Source organism: Canis aureus, chromosome 14 (assembly GCF_053574225.1).
Source record: "Canis aureus isolate CA01 chromosome 14, VMU_Caureus_v.1.0, whole genome shotgun sequence".
Taxonomy (NCBI): domain Eukaryota; kingdom Metazoa; phylum Chordata; class Mammalia; order Carnivora; family Canidae; genus Canis; species Canis aureus.
Window position 1 is genome coordinate 7,693,332 of NC_135624.1, and position 19,826 is coordinate 7,713,157.

At 46.0% G+C, this 19,826-nt stretch overlaps 1 protein-coding gene across 5 annotated transcripts in view; it reads left to right on the top strand.

Annotated features, from left to right (window-relative positions):
• The window catches only part of BAALC (BAALC binder of MAP3K1 and KLF4), a 106,633-nt gene extending 87,914 nt beyond the window's left edge, over nucleotides 1-18,719 (top strand). For 4 of the 5 annotated variants that reach the window (XM_077846851.1, XM_077846855.1, XM_077846856.1 and 1 more), the window contains 2 exons: nucleotides 5,583-5,749; nucleotides 16,358-18,719. In XM_077846851.1, coding sequence (XP_077702977.1) covers nucleotides 5,583-5,749; nucleotides 16,358-16,468 — 278 coding nt within the window. In that variant the 3' untranslated portion in view covers nucleotides 16,469-18,719. Of the gene's footprint in view, nucleotides 1-5,582; nucleotides 5,750-8,220; nucleotides 10,111-16,357 lie in introns of those variants that run through there. The other variant, XM_077846853.1, reaches the window with a different exon arrangement.
• The last annotated feature ends 1,107 nt before the right edge of the window (nucleotides 18,720-19,826 follow it).

Below are 19,826 nucleotides of genomic sequence, written 5' to 3' on the forward strand. Positions count from 1 at the left end.
CAAGGTGCCAGTCTTTTGGCACTACATGGGCACCAATTGTATGACTCACAAATCAAGTTTGTACTAATGTGGCTAGTGGAGAGGGGCACCATGCCGAGACAAGACAGCTGATATTGGGACATATAAAAATAAGTACAATGTATGTGGCAAACATGTTGTAATCTTTATATATGTCATCTTATTTAATCCTTACAATAGCCTATAAAGTAGGAATTGTTATTCCTTTTTTTTTTTTTAATTCTTATTCCTATTTAATCAATGAGGAAGTCCTGGATTGGGGATTAAAGAAATCAGAGTTGTAATTTTCAATTAGCCACCAATGAAAATGGAAAACACTGGACCAAATGAATGATTTTACAGTTGTGTTTCTAGGAACCCTGAGGCTCAGCAGGGATGCCCAGGGAATGGAGGAGCTGCTGAGAATGAAGGAGTGGCCTTTGTACCTTAGCCACAGCAGCTCTGCTTTGATCTTTGGCAGGCCTGGCTTCATGGGTGTGCCACCAGCTGCTCAGCTCAGAAGGGGCTCTGTGCTTAGAATTTAATGCTCTGCAGCATTCTTGAATTTCTTAAGAATTTTATCTTTTATTTTGTGTCTTGTAAGTGAAATTCTATGGAACACTGGAGCATTTGCCAGAGGCTTAGAGCTCTGACTCATGCTTGGTTCCACTTCCTTTTGCCTATCTGCCTTCCTGGGATGTGTTCTCCACTGCCTGCTCTTGGCGCCTGGTGCCCTCAGCCTCCTTTTTCTGTCTTTAAAAAATATATTTTTTTATTTATTCATGAGAGACACAGAGAGGCAGAGACATAGGCAGAGGGAGAAGCAGGCTTCCCGCAGGGAGCCCGATGTGGGGCCCGATCCCATGACCCCAGGATCATGACCCGAGCCAAAGGCAGATGCTCAATGCTGAGCCACCGAGGTGCCCCTCTTTTTTATGTCTTGCCTTCCTCCTCCTCAGTTAGCAACTAGATTGCATAAGGAAAAGGGGCTGTAAGGGCGGTAGGGGGAGAAGGAAGGGAGCTGTATTCCATGTCCACTAAACCCCACAGAGGCCTGACCATGGGCATGGGGAGGATTAGGGTCAGATACATGTCTTGAATGTCTTAGAGTAAGACAAGGGGATGGCCATCCCTACCCAGGCTGGAAGCACCATGGTACATTCTGTGGGTGGCTCAGTAATGCCTCTTACCTACCTTTAACCCAAATACCAAGTCATGCACAGCATAGAAAATGGTAACATTCATATGGCCCACTGTGGTAAGCAGTCAAGGCAGTACTAGCTAGCCTTGAGTCCCACTTATTAACCCCAAGAGCTGAAGGCAGTTCTACCCTAGACTAAGGTAGGTGAAGCTTCTGTCTTCCTCCTTTCTGCCCCTACTCCACTTGGCCCCACTCTTCCCTGCAGGGCAAGTTATCCATGGGCCCAGGGGATATATTTGACCAAGTCCCCAACCCTCCTTCAGGATCAGTTGCTTTTCCCCCCGTAAGCCCGTCACAGACAAACACGTCGTCTTACTATGCATGACTAACACTTGGCTCACACCACTTGGGACTCACCATGTAAGTTTGCCAGCCCTGGAACTGGTCTATCTCCTATTAAATCAGAGAAGTTCAGTCACACCGGTTCATCTTCAGATGTTCCAGCAATGTCAAGTGCCATAGAAATTTCTAAGTGCTCGCATTCAGTTTTTAACTTAAGCCGCAGCAGACCAGCAATAACAGTTTCGTCCCTGGACCACAATGAGAAGCTCTGTTCGAGACTCTTCTGCGGGTGCTGGGACTCTGGAATTACCAGCCCAAATCGCACCAAGCCTGCTTCCTGGATTTTCATGGGCCTCTTCTGATTCATTCTCCAGGTTAGCGTTCTGCTGGGCCAAGGGGCAGCTGTCTGCAGGGAGCAGCAGAGATGGAGAATGAATATGTGTGCTAGGGTGTCCATGCTGGTGCATTTGAGGCCCTTTGGGTGTAACATGGAGGGAAGATGAGAAGGGACGGGAGGGCAGGCTGATGGAGGAAGGGGCCACAAAGATATAGGGCAAGCCAAGCTGAGAGAATCAATGTCTCTGCACATCGGGAACACATCCACGGTGTCCCAATGTATCCCAGCCTGCCAGCCAGGAAGCTCGAGCCCAGCCATTTTCTGTTGTGATTTTTGACATTTTGAATTCTGATTTCTATCCCATTGCCACAGTTGAGAGCCTCATAGCATTTTGCAGAACAGGTGGGTAACATGTGGACGTGTGTGTTCCCTGGGTCACTGTTTCCCCGGCTGTGTCGGGACTGTGACCTCACCAGCTGTGCCTAGTCAACCAACCCCCTCTCTTTGTGAATCAAACGTACTGTGTTCCGGTGCGTGCCTCCCGGCAAATAATTTCTCAACACTCTGGGAAAGGATTTGGTTTGTTTCCCTTAAGTTTAATTAGGAGCAAACCCAGGCTAACACCCCCAAAGAAAGATAGGCAAGTGACTCAGCAATTTAAAAAAACAACAACACAATTAGCCAATAGGCATATAAATAATACCTCTAGTAAATCAAGCCATGTAAATCCAAGCAATGAGATACTTTATTTTGCTTCTTAAATTGGAAAAGATGAAAAACAAAAAAAGAAAATATTCAGAGTCTGTGATGGTTCGGGGAATATTGCCATTTCATATACTGTTGGCAGAGGGCAGTAGGGTAACTGGAGAAAGGTTGGTAGAGGCAAATCTGGCAGTATATTGCAGAAGATTTTACAACGTGCATATCCTTTGAAATCTTGAAATCACTGTTCCATATTTTCTTACATTCATTGGTTGTTGATTAGAAGTCTAATGTCAATCTCATTTTTGAGATTTTTTGTTTTGTTTTTGTTTTCCCTCTTCTGAAGCTTTTCTTGTTATTGATAGTGTTTGAATTATAAGATCTGTCTGGGTTGGGTTTTCTTTTTATTTGTCTTGCCAAGTGTCTGGTAGACTCGATTTGGGGTTTCACAGCTTTCTTCAGTTCTGAGAAATACTATTATATATGTGAATATTGCTTCCCTTCATTTTTCTCTACTCTCTCCTCTGGAACTGCTATTAGATTGAGATTGTAATGTCTGGATTTTGATCCTGTGTTCCCAACGTGTTTTTCATACTCTCACTTGCTTCTTCCAGGAGAATCCCTAGGGCAGCTCACTAACTTGCTCTTTATGTTTTTCCTGCTATTCAGCTCTGCTACTGAGTTTTTAAAAATTCATCTCAATGGTTAAAATGATTATTTCAAATATCTCTATTTGAACCTTTTTGGTCACTTTTGTCCTCATTTTGTGTTTGCCTTATCTTCCCCTCAGTTTTTTGGGCAGATTAATTACACTCATTTAAAATTTGCTGCTGCATACGTTGTTAGCTACATTTCCTGTGGGGTCTCTGCCCTAAAGTTTGCTGTCTCTCTTTTACAGTGTTGGCCGCCTTCAGATGTTTGTTTATTCTTGTTTTGGTGCTAATTTCTGTAACTGAAATTTCCTGTGAGCATGTCAGCTGCACCTACTTGAGAAGCCCACTTGGAAGGCAGGGTTGGAAACTGCTACCAGCCTAAGCCTTGGCACTGTTTTCAGAGAGCCAGCCTTTGTGGCATGGATTTTCTCTTTCTTGTTCTTGTTCTCTCAGGTGTCGCCAGCCCCTAAGAGTCCTGCCCTTCTCTCTGAGCCAGGCACCTCTCTGTACTGTTTCTACTTACACTTCTGACACCAAACATGTGGGATTTCCCCCCCCCCCCCAAATCAACCAATTCTCCAACTCTCTGGACACCACAATTCAGTTCAGTTCTGACACCCACTGCCTAGAGTCAGCACAGCCCCCACAGGTGAAGGGCCTGTCCCCACAAGACTGCCCCCCACTTCAGATGCCAATCTTAAGTCCTAGGTTGTCACCTGTACTTCTGACCAGCCAGCTATATGTTGGGGTTCTTTAGCCCCTCCTCAGGTTCAGTAATTTACTAATATGGCTCACAGAATTCAGGAACACATTACTTATGTTTGCCAGTTTATTGTAAAGGATATTATGAAGGATACAAATGAACAGCTAGGTGAAGAGGATATAGGGCAAGATCTAGAAGATTCATAAGTGCATTCTGTTCCTGTGGAGTTGGTGTTTGTCACCCTCCTGGCACATAGATGCTTTTGCCAACCTGGAAGCTCCCTAAATATTGTTATTTAGTTGTTTTTTTTTTTTTTAATTGGAAGTTTCATCCATGTAGGCATGATCAAATGACTCAGTCTCCAGCCTCTCCCCCATCCTCAGAGTTTGGGAGGTGGGGCTGAGAGGCCCAAGCTCCTAGTCAAGATTAGGTCTTTCTGGCACGAGGTCCCTATCCTGAAGCTATCAAGGGGACCCTGGAGAGTTGCTTCATTAGAATAAATGGTGCTCCTGTCTCCCCTCTCATTCGCAAAATTCTAAGGCATTTAGGAGCTCTGTGTCATGAATTGGAGCAAAAACTAAATGTTATAACAAAAGATGCCTCTGTCACCCCTGTCACTAAGGAAGGAACTGGGGGAAAACACCAAATATGTATTTATTATGTCACCATATGCCACCTCACAGACTGCTCCATGACTGCTGACCAGCCTGAGCAGCTGGGGGTGCGGGGTAAAATGGCCAGTCTACCTGGTTGCCACTGGCCTCCCTGTGGCTACTGCCGAGCATCTTCCTGCTTCTTGCCTCACACCTGCTCATGCCCCTGTATCCTGGGCCACCTCTTGTCTTTTCAGTCAGGTGCTCCTCATCCACGTACTCCTCCATGTAGCCCTCTTGCTTTTCAGTGAGGCTATTTAAGCCTCATCCTATAATGTCCTGTCATTTGTTATGGAATGAACATATTCTCAGTCCAGTTGTGTAAAAAACTCTGTATCACCTTCAAACCAGCAGTTCCACTTGTAGGAATTTACCTAAAGGAAGTAATTAAGAATAAAGCTTTACCCCAAGGAGTTTCAATCACAGTCACATTTACTGTGAAAACAAATAACCAACGAGAGGGGATTAAATAAATGATGACACGGGGTGCCTGGCTGGCTCAGTCAGTAGAGCATCCAACTCTTGATCTTGGGGTCATGAATTCAAGCCCCATGTTGGGCATAGAGCTTACTTTAAAAGAATAAAAAAATAAACCGATGGTGACACATCCATACAATGGCAGATTAAGCGTGTGAAAACTGATGGCAGATTATTGAATTGCATGGAAAAATGTCACTGATGTATTTTTAAATAAAAATTTCAGGTTATGAAATTATTTTAGGGTCTCATTTTTGTCAAAATCCCCCCCCCCTACACACACACACAAAGGGGTGTCTGAGTGGCTCAGTCGGTTAGGCGTGTGTGACTCTTGATCTCTGGATTGTGAGTTCAATCCCCACATTGGCTCCATCCTGGGTGTAGAGCCTACTATAACATATATGTGTGTATTATATATATACCGCACACATATGTTCTTTTAGAAAAGAGTAGTTCTGCATGGTGGGATTCTGTGACTTATTTCCTCTTTGTAGCTTTTTCCCCACATTCTTGGGGATTGTTTGTAGCAACTGTCATGTGCCAGACTCCAGTGCCATTCTCTGTTTCCCTCCCCAAGGTGTGCTGGAAGATGGACTGTCCTCCAATGGTATACCCCGATCTGCAGCCCCAGGTGGAATATCCAACCCGGAGAAGAAGATGAGCTGTGGGACCCAGTGCCCGAATCCCCAGAGCCTCACCTCAGGCCCTCTGACCCAGAAACAGAATGGCCTTCGGACCATGGAGGTAGGTCACAGCCACAGAACCCACTTGGTTCAGGAGAAGGGGGGAGCTGCTCCTAGAACAGGGCCCAGCTGAAATGGTACCCAGGGAAGGAGCAGTGATGGCTCACCTTGCCAGTGGAGATTTTCTACCCCACCCATGTGAAAATTGTTACAAAGAAGATAGCAGGACCCCACCATACCCCAGCCCCTGCCTTGAGGGCTGCCGTGTTTTGTTGAATCAGTAGAAATGGGCCCTTACTATCTGCACTCTAAAGGCAGCATGTGTTTGCATAAATATAGCTTTGTTCGAGGATCCCTTCAGCACAGCTCTCACCATCTTGACACTGAGGATTGTACCGGTCACAGGAACCAGTTTTGGGCCAGGCAGTGAGCAGGCTCAGGGTTGACAGGGAAGGAGAGAGAAGATCGGTGTGGTGTGGCAGGAGACAAGCCAGCATCTTACCTCCTACCCTCCCCACCAAGGCAGGCAGTGGGAGAGTCCCCAAGGGGGGCTGTCATTGCAGCATGTGGTGCCAGCATCACCCTCAGACTGTTAGTGTTAAAGAAGAAGCAGGGCTATGGCATCCCAGAGCCAGCTGGCATCCTTTGGATTCTTTCCTTTCTCCCAGAGCTGCTGTGTGTGTGTGTGTGTGTGTGTGTGTGTGTGTGTGTGTGTGTGTGGCAGGTGGGGGGTGCTCCCCACACTGGCCCTGGCTCCTCCCACCAGAAAGAATGCCCTTGGTAGGCCCGCCAGGATCTGCTTTCTCCTCCTCCTCCCCGCCCCTCTTCCACTTCCTCATCTGCACCATGGCCCACCCTCCAAATCCACTGCTTACCTGGTGCTGATTGTCCAAACCCACCCCCGTCAAAATTTACTGGTCCTGTCCCCGCAGGCCAGTGCCAGCTGTTTCCTGAGGCCACAACTGGTTCTCTAATAATGGAATTCTTGTCACCTGAGTGAGTTACCTCTCTAACCCTTGGTTAGAAAACCTGTTGCAAATTCAGCTCTAATGCTCCTTAACTAAGTGGCCTGGCAAGAACGGCTTAATCTCTGAGTCTCAGGTCCCTTACCCACACAATGGAAATACTACCACCATGAGAGAGCAGATGGGCCTGCTCTTTGTAAACTGAGAAGTGCCCTAAGGAAGCCAGCAAGGATTAGCAGGGCATGGTTAGGCACACAGCACCACAGCCCAATGGAACCAAACACCGGTGATGGCTCTTCGGAGCAGTCCCCCAGCACACACGCGTGGGAGAGCGCTCCCCCAGGGCAGGGGGCGAGGGCCTTTGCCCCCTGAGCAGCTCAGCTCCAGGAGCAGGTGACACCCGCTGATAAGCCGTCCACGCAGGTTGTTTTCACAATTCAGTGAGCAACGCCTGTGTTGTAGCCACTTCCCAAATAAGAGCAGGGGGCAGAGAGCTGAGTTCTGAGTGTCCAGACATTTGCTGACGTCCTGGGATCTCACCAGCCACCGGACGTCTTGAATCCCTCGAAAGCCATGGCAGAGGTTTCCTATCGACTGTCAGTTTACAGGACAAGTTTACCTCTGACTGAAGCTTCCGTCAGCAGAGCTATCTTGTATCCACACAGCTCTCAGCTATGAATCCGCTCAATGAAAATCATCTTCTGCCTGAACCCTCCGGGGCCTTTGACATCTTATCTCTTCCTCGCTGGTCTCCTATACTCTGGGCTAAAGCTTCCGGCATTTTCAGTGACTTCCCTCTTCCTCAGCTCTCCCAAGATGACCTACTACCACTTCACAGCGTTCTCCTCTACATCATCCAGCCACCGGGCTGATGGTTTTTTGGCACTTCTTAAGAGCTTTTTTTCTCTAGAAAAACTTGTCATGAAGCACGAATCTTTATGCACCTGCCTAAATCTGATTTATAAAACAAGTCTGCGTGTTAAAGGCAATCCTTGCTAGACCTGGAAAACGTTCTCCTCAGGTCCTATAAGCGCTCCTTGGACTCATTCATGTCCTGTTCTTCCACCGAGTGCCTTCTAGGTTTCCAGGCACTTTTGTGATGCCAAGGATGCGGGAGTGAAAAAGGAACACAAGCCCTTTGCTCTGAAGCAGCTGCCAATTTTAATGCGGGTGAAGCTGGGCACGCAGATAATACAGAATAAATGAACAAAAGCTTTGCCGATTTGAAATAGTGCCATTTATTTCCAGGAAATAAAAGGCCAGGAGTGGGGGCTAGCAACTTCTCCCTTCAACATAGACGCCTTCCCACAGTTCAGATTGCTTTCCGAAAGGTGATGGGGACAACTGATGGTGCTAATGGCTGTGAGCAGCAGCATCTCCTCTTCTGACCCCCTCTCCACTTCGTGTCCCATCAAACCAACCATAGCTTCCCTCAGCCCCTGTCTTAGGCCTGGTGTTAATAGGTGCTACCTGGCAAAAGGAATGTGACAACCACGATCTTTAGCAAATGGGACCTGTCTCGGGGAGGGCTCTTTCTCTTTCTGTACTGTGTCTTGATTTCTTCCAGTCACTTGGGACCTTTCTGACATCTCCGCATCTGAGAAATCCTTGACTGGGTCTCCTTCCCTCCGGCTCCTGCCCTGAGCTCGACCAAAACGCAAGAGGAAGTTCTCCAGCTGCTTATCCTCTCCCGCTGGTTAATTGCTCAGGAACTCGGGGCTGCCTCCAAACATTTGCTTTCAAATCTGAAAGTGCCATTTCCTCAGCCTTGGGACTCTGTTTTCCTCCCCCTAGAACTATCTCCTCAGGTATTTGGCCAAGGTGGAAGTGTATGTGTGGATACAGCTCTGAGCAGACAGGGCTCGAGCCTCCCAAGGAGCCCTCATGTCTTCCGAAGCTGTGTCGTTTTGAGTTACTTTATTGTCCTTGGCCAAGTGGCCAGACCGCACTGAGCACTTCACTGATGTCCCGACTGACTCCAGCCGAGAAGCTTCCTCCTTCTGCTCCCGCTCCCCCCACACCCGGGGTCTGGGTGCCAGCGAGGCAAGGTCCGGTCCAGGAAAGATGGGAGAAGCCTTGCAGAGATGGCTTTGTCCAAACAGGGGGGCCTCATCCAGCAAGGAGGGTGGCAGAAGCCCAGAATTTCTCCTGGGTGGTGGCGATAGGAGATGCACGAGAAGAGTTTGGAAAGTAAATAGGAGTTTCTCCTAGGAAAACACAAACGTGACATTAAAAGGAGGGAGAGAACAAAGGAACCCATTGAAGAAAACCAGAGAGGGGTACCTGCCAGATGGGCACTTTGATGCACGTTCTAGCTCGATTCTGGGAAAAGGAGGCAATTTAGCAGTATAGGGATGTGGAGGGTGTGTGTGTGTGTGTGTGTGTGTGTGTGTGTGTGTATGGTGATTCTCACTACCTCCACACATGCAGCTACCTTATACAGCTGAAGAATTTCAAGACTCATCATCTGTCTAAGGGTCTGTAGAAAAGCCAATTCCATTAGAAGACTTTCAGGCTCCTTTGCCCCCAGAACCACCTTCATTCAGGATTATGAACCTAGAATATGCTCACGAACTACATGCTGATGGAATGCTGGTGAGCACTTCCGGAGGATTAGAAAGGTTTCCCAGGGCACCAGGCCCACCCAGCCCCTCCAGCGCCACCATCCTGTGCTTGAGGACTGTTTTATGGGATCCCCAGTGCTTCTTTCAAACAGATTCTGCTGCCTTCCTGGTGTTTGATCTACCTGAGGTTCAGGTTGAAAGGCAGTAACTCCTTTGGCACTTGCTACCGTACAGGTCTAAACCCCTATGCTGAGCAGCCTGAGTACCGTACATGGGGCTGTGATGGGCACAGGATTCACTCCAGGCTTGGGGAGTTCTGGAGATTTTTGCCTGAGGCGTGACCTGACCCCTGCCTTTGGAGGCTAGCATCCTGGCCCTCAGTGGAGTCATCAAGATCAAATGTTTTCTGATGACCTCGAATTAATGCCATGAAACAGCAGCAAATAAAATCACAGAATTTGGGAACAGCTAGATGTTAGTTATTGCTTGTCTCCCTTTAATAGGGCTTGACTGAACAGGAGAAAGATGTCTTGAGTTGCAGCTGACAAGGCTCGGTCTTTAATCTTTTGGGAAGGAAGAGAGGAGGGAGTGTCCACAATGAGCCAGGCACACTGCATATGGCATCATCTTTACTCCTCACTCTAAGGGGGAAGTAGCATTTCTCACTCAGGAAAACAGGCTCAAGAAGGTTAGGTATTTGGCCAGCATGGCACAGGGAGTAGTCATGTGACTGTGTTGGACTTAAAAAAAATAGAGGGATCCCTGGGTGGCTCAGCGGTTTGGCGCCTGCCTTTGGCCTGGGGCGTGATCCTGGGGTCCCAGGATCGAGTCCCACGTCGGGCTCCCTGCATGGAGCCCACTTCTCCCTCTGCCTGTGTCTCTGCCTCTCTCTGTCATGAATAAAAAAATAAAATCTTTAAAAAAAAATAGGTACGTGCACTCTTTAATTGTGGTTCATTTTGTCTTTAATGGAGTACCATAGATATGTAATCATTAGATACTTATCAATCATTAGATACTTATCAATCATTAGATTACGTATCAAGATACCATGATATGTAATCATTAGAAACTTCATATTATAGATTCCTGAGTCTAGGACACAGCCACTGTATCTAATATCTTCTAATTGGATATGGATGAAGGAATTATGAAGGAGTTATTTACAATCACAATAAATTATTAAACCTAAGCCACTATCAAATTAAACATGCATTTGTTTATTCTGAAATGCTGCAAAAGTAATAAATACAAATGTAAACCCAGATCTGTTTGCCTCCAAACCCCATGTTCTTCCTTCTATTACCAAAAACAAAACAGTGGAGAATTCAGAGTAAGCTTTGGCAGAGTTGTGGGAGGCTGGATGTGGGACCCAGTTCCACCATCTTCAGTTCAGCCTACTGTCTATATCAACATTGGCCTTGTTCAAATTATGTTGGCTTGAGTGACTTTCACTGCCTCTTTGGAAAAGAAGAAGTAGCACCATTTCTGTCTCTCAGGGACAGCGTAAGAAACAATCAGTTTCTAGGAAAGTTACAGGGCAGGACAGTGTAATGCAAACAGGTGTGCTATTCCCAGGGCATCTCTTCTCTTCTTTCTAAAGATTTCTTCCCATGTATGTGTTCACCAAGTTATTTATTGGGTATCTATTATGTGATAGGCACTAAATTATATTCTGGGGATATATTCTGGTCAACACAACAGACTGGGTCCCTACCTTCTTGACATTTATAATCTGATGAGGGTGTAGAAAATATATGAGTAAACAAGCAAATATATAATTCAAACCATAGTTAAGGCCAGGAAGGAAGTAAAGAATACTGGGAAAGAGAAATCATTAGCTGTGGTTACCCCTGGGGAAAGCCCAAGTGTGGCCAGAGCATGGGAACAATATTACTTTTCATCATGCCCTTTACTCTTTGAATTTCTCTACCGTAATTATGTACTGGTTTTATAAGTAAAAAATACACTCAAATAGAAAAATTGATGTCTCATAAATCATAATCCCAGGGGCTGCCTGGGTGACTCAGTCAGTTAAGTGACTGCCTTCGGCTCAGTCCGGGGGATCCAGTCCCACGCCAGGCTCCCAGCTCAAGGGGGAGTCTGCTTCTGCCTCTCCCTCTGCCCCTCCCCCACTTGTGTGCACTCGCTCACTCTCTCTCACTCTCTCTCAAATAAATAAAATCTTTTTTTAAAAATCATAATCTTAGTAAGCCTTGCCTTTCTTCCTTGTGTGTGAGGAACTGTAAAAAGGTTCAGGTGATCCCATGTCAGGTATAGATATACTTCTGGAGTCAAAATAAAGTTGGGAACATCTATATTCCCATTTGAGGGGAAAGTGAGAAAGGGTTGAGCAGACTGAGCTGCAGCCTTGACCCCAGGCCTTCGCGGAGCAGCCACGCTGCCCCCATTTCCACTGGGGAATGGGCCAGTTGTTGACTTCTAAACCCCAAGAGATTAAGTCCATCTGGGTTTGAAGATGCCAGGAAGTGATCACAGTCAATCTAGTGACCCTTGAGAAGTGGCAGCCAATGAATTACTTTTAATTAAAGAGGCAGGGTCAAGAGAACTAAAGTCCATGATTCACAGAGTTCTAAACCTGCAGAAATTAAAATGAGGCAGAGGGAAGAAGAGAAAAGCTGTAAAGCTGAGTCCGAAACTAGAGGTGGCCCATTAACAAGAGTCAGTGGTGATAAACCTCACAAAACAAGGATTTTAGAACTGGGGGAAGGATTGAATTAGCAGAGAGCCACAAAAGAAAAAGATGCCAAATAGGTTTCTCTCATCACTGACTTGGGACCATATTTGTTTTGTTTTGTTTTGTTTTGTTTTTAAGCCAGTAATTGCAATTGGGACAGATTTTCTTTGCCTGTAGTTAAATCAAGGGAATGGGATATTAAATAAAAAGGATTGGTTGGGTTGCCTGGGTGGCTCAGTGGTTGGGCATCTGCCTTTGGCCCAGGGCATGATCCTGGAGTCCCAGGATCGAGTCCCACGTCAGGCTCCCTTCATGGAGCCTGCTTTTCCCTCTGCCTATGTCTCTGCCTCTCTCGCTCTCTCTCTTTCTCTCTCTCTCTCTCTCTGTGTCTCTCATGAATAAATAAATAAAATCTTAGAAAAAAAAAAGGATTGGCTGGTTAAGAGCCACATCAGTGGGGAAAATACCTGTTATACACAGTATCTGAAGAACAAAATGGGATAATTGTTCCATGTATCTGTATAGCTCTTCTCTTGGAGGAGAGCAAAGCAACTTCTCAGGGCTTTAGAGAAAAGAGCCTGGCATTGTCATTCTCTTTCTCATCTTCTCTCTCCCTCTCATTTGGGCTTGAAGTCTGAGATTTCCAAGTTGTAAGTAGATTCTAGTCAAAACAGACCTCCTGAATGTCCGCGCTGCTGTACAAGAGGCAATGCCTTTCTGCTGGTGTCTCAGACTCGAAAGCTTCTCTTTTTCTAAAATACTTCCAAGAGAATACCTTGTTGGTCTAATTGTTTAACTTGATAGAGTTAATATAGTGTGATTGTTTGAAGGTGGACTTGTTTATGGCTTAGAACCTGTACCCATCACTGGAGTACAACACCATAGTTGTCCTTTAGCCAAATGCATACCTCGCAGGATTACTGTCGGTGTTGTTTAGAAGTAGCAGGATCAAGAGCCATAGTTCCAGTAGAATAAGAAGGTTTTCTGTTCAAATTTAGTACGTTTGACATCATCATTTTGCAAATAGAATTAATGTTAGCTCTGACTGGGCTGACTATCTTGGTTTGCAGGGGCCTGAGCAGGTTTCCAGAATGGAGGACTTCAGTTTTAAAACAGGCCAGCTGGGGCATCTGGGTGGTTCAGTTCATTAAGCATCTGCCTTCAGCTCAGGTCATGATCCCAAAGTCCTGAGATTGAGCCCCAAGTGGGGCTCTCTGCTCAGTAGGGAGCCTGGTTCTCCCTCTCCCTCTGGCTCTTGCTCTCTCTCTCTCTCTGTCTCACCCTATCTCAAATAAACAAATAAAATCTTTAAAAAAATAATAAAAATAATAAAATAGGCCAATCTTTGGCCAACTGGGAAAAGTTGGTCACCCTATTAATGCTGAGTGACATGCTTAATTCTCTCAAAATCCCCACAAAGAATCAGGCATTATTTCATTTTTCAGGTAAGGGAACTGAGATCCAGAGGGTAAAGTAATACGGCTTGTGGCAGCTAACTGGTAACAAAGCCTTGTCCTATGTCCAGGTCTGTCAGGCTCCAAAGCTTGTGCTCTGAACCCTGTCACTAGGTGGGCTTCGGATATACAAATTTAAGAAATTGCAAAAAGGAAAAAAAAAAGAAATCACCCCATTGTGCTTGAGATTAAAACTATACATATTCTGTAGCTGTTCTGGGAATGACTATTTTGTGGCTTTGGACTCTTAGATAAGGAAATTAAGAATCATCCAGCTATTGAATTTTTGCTTATATTTTTAAGCTTAGAAAAGCAGACTAACACATAGAGCAGAGCATTTTCTGTGTGTAATCTTTAATAACCTTTTCTGAAATCTTGCCAGTATCTCTAGAGACAAGCAGTTATACCATTTGGAAAGTTTACATTTCTAGTCTGGAAAGCTCTCTTACTGCCCACCAGTTCAAGCGGAATGCTGCTGTCAACTTCGCTCATTTTAAACAAAGCCCCTGTGTCTCTGTCCCATGCCTCATCCTCAAGGCTTGTATGCAGTAACACCCGAAATGCAAATCAGGTGGAATTGGCCTAGTAATTGCCACACTTTTTTTTTTTTTTTTTTAGTGCAATTGGTTGTGGGACTTTAGGAGTTCTCTGCTTTTAGGGAAAAATAAACCCATCAAAGTCACTGCTTGCTCTGCTGCCAGTTCAGGCTTGGAAGAGCTGAGTGTAAGCCTGAATCCTTAAACAGCATTGACTTCTGTTTGTTCAAACAAGGATGCGTTGACAAGCATAGTGTGTTCATTCATTCATTCATCCACTAATTCAGCCAAACTGAAATTAGGAGCCTGCTGTTTCAGATGGTGCCAGGCACTGAGAACATGAGGGGAGGAATGATGTCCTAGCTCATGACATCAGCGGTTAAGACTAAAATTGCATGTAGTCAAAATTATCCCTTAAACAACCGTCAGATCACCCATAAAGTATTCTTAGGTCAGGTTTTCTGGAAGCAGAGCCCAAGATGAGGATTCTTGTGCAAGCAGTTGATTGAAAGAGTCATCTCAGGTGAAGCCCATATGGTGGTAAGGGAAGCAGGATGGGAAGGAGACCCAGTCCAGCAAATACGTAAGCCCTACTGAATCCCGCAGGGAGCTTGGTCCTATGGAGGCTCTGGAGCATGGAGGTGTCCTAGATTTATATCTCCTTGAGGCAAAATGGCCAGCATTTTGTATCACTAACAATCAGATACTGGCTTTGCGCTGTCTCCAGGAATTAGTGTGTGACCTCTGTAGCATTTCTGAGCAAGGTGACTCCAATTAGATGAGGGCAATTCTCAAAATATGGGTGCTGCTCTGAGCAGTAAGCTGCTGGAACTCACAGCCATTGGGGAATAGATGCACCAGGCACGGAAAGAGAATTTAGAGGGAGCATCACCAGCAGCTACTGCACAGGATTTATGTGACAGGTTACAAACTACATAGCATTTGCTAGTAAATAAAACAGGCCCATGTATTTTTCTCCAGGGATGCAACAGCCCATCATTTTTTTGGATGCACTACAGAGAAAGTAGTTGGCTTGTATTCAGGGGTCATGTTATATGAAAAACATGAATCTATCAACACTCACACCCAGCATGGGGAGGTGCTCACGCCCTGGGAGATGCTCCCTCAGATCTGAGGCTGACTGTGTTTTCCAGGAAGCAGACCTCAAGATGTCCTTATATAGGATGTTCATTGGGCGTCAACCTCTGTGGAGAGGAGGTGTAGAAGCAGGAGTGGGCAAAGGGAGCAGGTGAGCCAGGTGCAAGCAGCTGCAGCTTACCCCACCCCATGGGGAGCTCTGGAGCGTAGTGGTATGTCAGAGCTTTGTGCCAAAATGGCCAGGCCTTTGTATCCCCCACATTGGGCCACCATGGCAAGGGTGTGACCCGGGGTGAGGTGGCTTTCTGCAGCTGCGCACCCCAGTGGGACATGTGGAAGTCATTCACTGACTGCACTTCCAGAAGCAAGGCAGCAGGTCTTTCTGGACTGAGGATGGGACAACACATGTCTGTCTATCCACTATGGAGACGACTCCCAAGACCCCTCTCGTGCTCACTCCAAGTATATCGTTGAGCAGAATGGGCACAAAATCACTCCCCACTAGTCAAAGTTTACTCTTGAGGGGTTGGAGAGCCTACAGTTTAGTCAATGCTTTAGTATTTAATATGGATTCTGGACTTTTATTTTTGGTTTATCGTCACTTAGAAGTAGATAAGCTATCTTTCTACTTATTATATTTACTAAATCTGTTTTTGGTCCGTTTTTTTTTTTTTGTGTGTGTGTGTGTGACAGGCATTATGTTGAGTACCTTAATGCAAGACTTTATTTAATCCTTACAATAATCTTGTGAGGTAGGTACTGTTATTATTCCCTGACTTAGGAGGGGAAGACTGAGGGTTAGCTTGGAAAAAACTTGCTCGTGGTGAAATTATCTAGTCAGTATTTAAACCACAGAGTCTGGGGATCCCTGGGTGGCTCAGCGGTTTAGCACCTGCCTTCGGGGCAGGGTGTGATCCTGGAGTCCGGGGATGGAGTCCCACGTCAGGCTCCCTGCATGGAGCCTGCTTCTCCCTCTGCCTCTCTCTCTCTCATGAATAAATAAATAAAATCTTTAAAAAATAAAAACCACAGAGTCTGTCCAGTTCCAAAGCCCTACTCCTTCATTGCTTTACTAAAGCTAACTGTGAAAGCTTCCACACTACCTTTTGATGGAACTTAGCCAATTAATGCATTCATTCAACAGTGTCTTACTGAGTACGCCTTATGCCAGGCTCTGTGCTAGGTCAGTATTAGAGTTTCAACAGAGAAATGAGGAGTTTGAAAAGGAGTGTATGTGTGTGTATTCTTGTGGGTTATTCTTCCTGCCTGTGTGTGTGTGTAACAATCTCAAGAGATGAATGCAAATTTGGATATTTTCTTCTAACTCAATTCATGATGTTAAACTTTTTAACAGGCTAAAAGAGACGCTAAGCGAATGTCTGCAAAAGAAGTTACCATTAACGTGACAGAAAGTATCCGACAGGTGGACAGAAATCGAAGGATGGCGAAGAACTGTGTTAACTAGCAGAGTGTGCTACTAGAAGGGCAGATGGACTCCTTTGGTGCCCTCCACATCCTGGACCCCATGAAAGAGTCTTGAAGAAGGGTGTGACCCTTGCAGAAGATGAATAATGCTGCTGCCTTGAGAGACTGCCTTCCCCAGCAGGCCAGTGGCTGCCTGGGCTTTGGGGACATTCTCAGCCTCCAATTACCACGTAAACATTTTGGCGCAGTACTTGTGTATGGTAATAAGCTGCAAATGTGCAATTAGTTTGCCTCTTTGCAACTCCTGCTCTGTGGTCTGATGTGAAAGCGGTGAGCAAAAGCCACAGGTGGGTCTATGAAACAGAAGTAGGAGTACACTCCCTGGGGGAAAGATGCTCACATGGATTCTAGGCTCCCCTGGCCATGGTAGCGTGCGCTTTTCCAGTCAGCTTGTTCTTTCGTTCTCTCTTGCTGAAAACCACCATCAGAAAGCTTACTGTGTTCACTTAAAAGTTGTCTTTCACCCAACGGTAAATCCAGATAAAGGAGAAATTGAGAAACAGGAATATTTCCTGCTATACATGTTTCCTTAGCTCAGTACGAGATTCAGATCCAGTTTCACACAAACTCACTCCGTCAACACCCACAGCATGTGTTGGGAGGTCTCTGTGAGGCAGTCACACCCATTTCTCAACTGCCTTCCATGCACCCCATCCTGGTGTCCATGTCAGCCTCCACACCGCAATGTCACGGTCACTGTGGTCAACGCATCCAACCTAGGATGCTTCCCGGGGCTCAGCCAGACACCACATTTTCAGAGCTTCCCAGTTCTCCTTGCCTGCACTCTTGAGTGTTTGTTTTCTCCAGTTGGGTCATTTGCGTGGACACAGCTCACCAGAGGGAGATAACCTAGCACACGTACCAGCAGCACATACGGCTTGCCCGTGGCATCTTGTCCTCAGCACCAGGACTATGTCATGTGCTACCCGTGAAGGAGTCACTTTAGAAAGCCCGTACCTGGTTGGTGTGCATTGTTAACCTTGTTGTGTTGACATTGACGTTAGACTGATGCACACTGGGTCAGAAATCAGAGGCAGTGAAAAATGTCTTGATAGATTAAAATCATCTAACATTTCTTTAAACACATTAAAGGGGAAGTATCTTCCTCCAAAGTAATGTAGCATGATTTTTAAAAGACTGTTAACACACCTGGATTGGGAAAGGTAGGACTAAAGTTGTACCAAACAATAACAATAAACTCCATAGTTAGCAGAAATAGGCAGCCTGGTGGTGTGTGTTTATATAATGTGGCCTAGAGAATTGACATGCGTTGGTTAAAATTTAGAAACTTGGCCTCGTTACCTGCCAATTTTGTTATTCCTCAAACACAGACAAGTACTGCTTCTGCTTCCTCCCTCCTCCCTCCCTTCGGTACACTGTGTATTTATCCATTAAACACTAAGTACCAACCCTGCACCGGGCACCTTGCAGATGCTAAGAGATTTGGAGTCTGGCCAGTCATCCTGAATGTAACAGCGGATTTAATAACTAGGGGATGAAGCTTGACCCTAAGGTGTAGGGTGTGTGTAGTGAACTGCTCTGCAGCAGCACTCACTTTGACATTCAGAATAGGTTTCTCTCTTACACTCTGGATCTGGGTGTTCTCCTAATCACGGCCCAAGCCTTTACCCTACACAAAACTAGTTTTCCCAAACTTCTATCATTTTGTGGTACTTTGAGAAAGGGCTTTTAGGGAACTTCATGTTCTGAAAATTAAAAAGTAATAAGAAAATAAAAGCCAAACCTGTGACTCCCATGGCCCCCCCCCGGCATTACTCAGCTGAGCCTTCCGCTGCCAAAGGTTGGCAATGATCCTGCAAGCTCAAGGGCTCATTCTCCCAGGGCACATGTGTCGTGTTTCTGTGTGGGGTGTTTCTTCCCCCTTCACGTGCTGTCAGTTATGGACGACACCAGTTTCTCTTTACATCCTTGTTTTTTTGCATCACTTCACTGCTGCAAGTTGTTTGGGATTTATTAACTTGAAAGGGTGTCTCTGTTTTATATAGAAACAAGGTCTCCCTCCTGGGGGAGAAGGGAATAAAGGACATATATGATCTGCCCCTCCCTGGAACAATCTGGATTTCACAAAGACAGTGATCAGAAGTCAAACCATGTTACTGGAAACTCATCTGGCAATTTTTTCCTGTGTGTATGATACAAGAACTGATTCTTACTATCCTATTAACACTTTCTATTGCAAAGTTTGTGTCAATAAAGTCATCAATTTCAAACATATGGCCAATATGAGTCTTTACTGGAACCTTAAATTTCTATTTAGAACTATTTAGTTTTTTCTTCTTTTTAAGATTTTATTTATTTATTCATGAGAGACACACAGAGAGAGCAGGGACACAGGCAGAGGGAGAAGCAAGCTCCCAGCAGGGAGCCTGATATGGGACTTGATCCCGGGACCCCGGGATCACGCCCTGAGCTGAAGGCAGAAGCTCAACCATTGAGCCACCCAGGTGTCCCTAGTTTTTTCTTCTTTTTTTTTAAGATTTTATTTATTTATTCATGATAGTCACAGAGGAGAGAGAGAGAGAGGCAGAGACACAGGCAGAGGGAGAAGCAGGCTCCATGCACCGGGAGCCCGACGTGGGATTCGATCCCGGGTCTCCAGGATCGCGCCCTGGGCCAAAGGCAGGCGCCAAACCGCTGTGCCACCCAGGGATCCCCCTAGTTTTTTCTTAATACAAAGGTCTTTTATAGAAGTGACCTCTTCAAAAAACTTTATGAAGTAGGTAAGGAGAACACCATGTTCCAATTGTTGGTTACAAAAGTATTTGTAGTCACTTAACTAGTAAGCAATGGAGCAGGGATTCAAGGGAGGGAAGTCCGCTTGCAAATCCAGTGATTTTTCCAATATATGTGGTGCCTTTCCTGGCGCAAAGGTCTAACGTAGTGGGGAGACTGAGCCATTTCAAGGGGAGTCATCACATCCGAGAGGAGGCTGAGAGAGTGACAGCAGTGACTGCCCAGCTGGTGAGCTTGGGGAGTCTGGGTCAGGCCCAGGCTTCCTTGCCCTCCGGCAAGGGTGACCCTGACCTAGTGCATGAGGGTACCTTTGGTGAAGCTCAGAAGGAGGAGAGACCTCACGATTTGAAGGAGATGGAAAGTGCACTCTCCAGAAGAGCTGCTAAGACCTCAAGGTGAGGGAAGTGGGGGGCAGCCGAACTCCAAGCACCCCTTGGGTAGCAGGCCACGGACCGTACCTCCTCACCCTACCGCCACCTCCACGGTGCTCCCCCTGCCCCAGGCTACCTGGGCCACTGCTGTTCACCCTCCCTCTTGAAACTCTGTTAACTTTCACCCGTTTAGGACCCTCACCAGCCTCACTC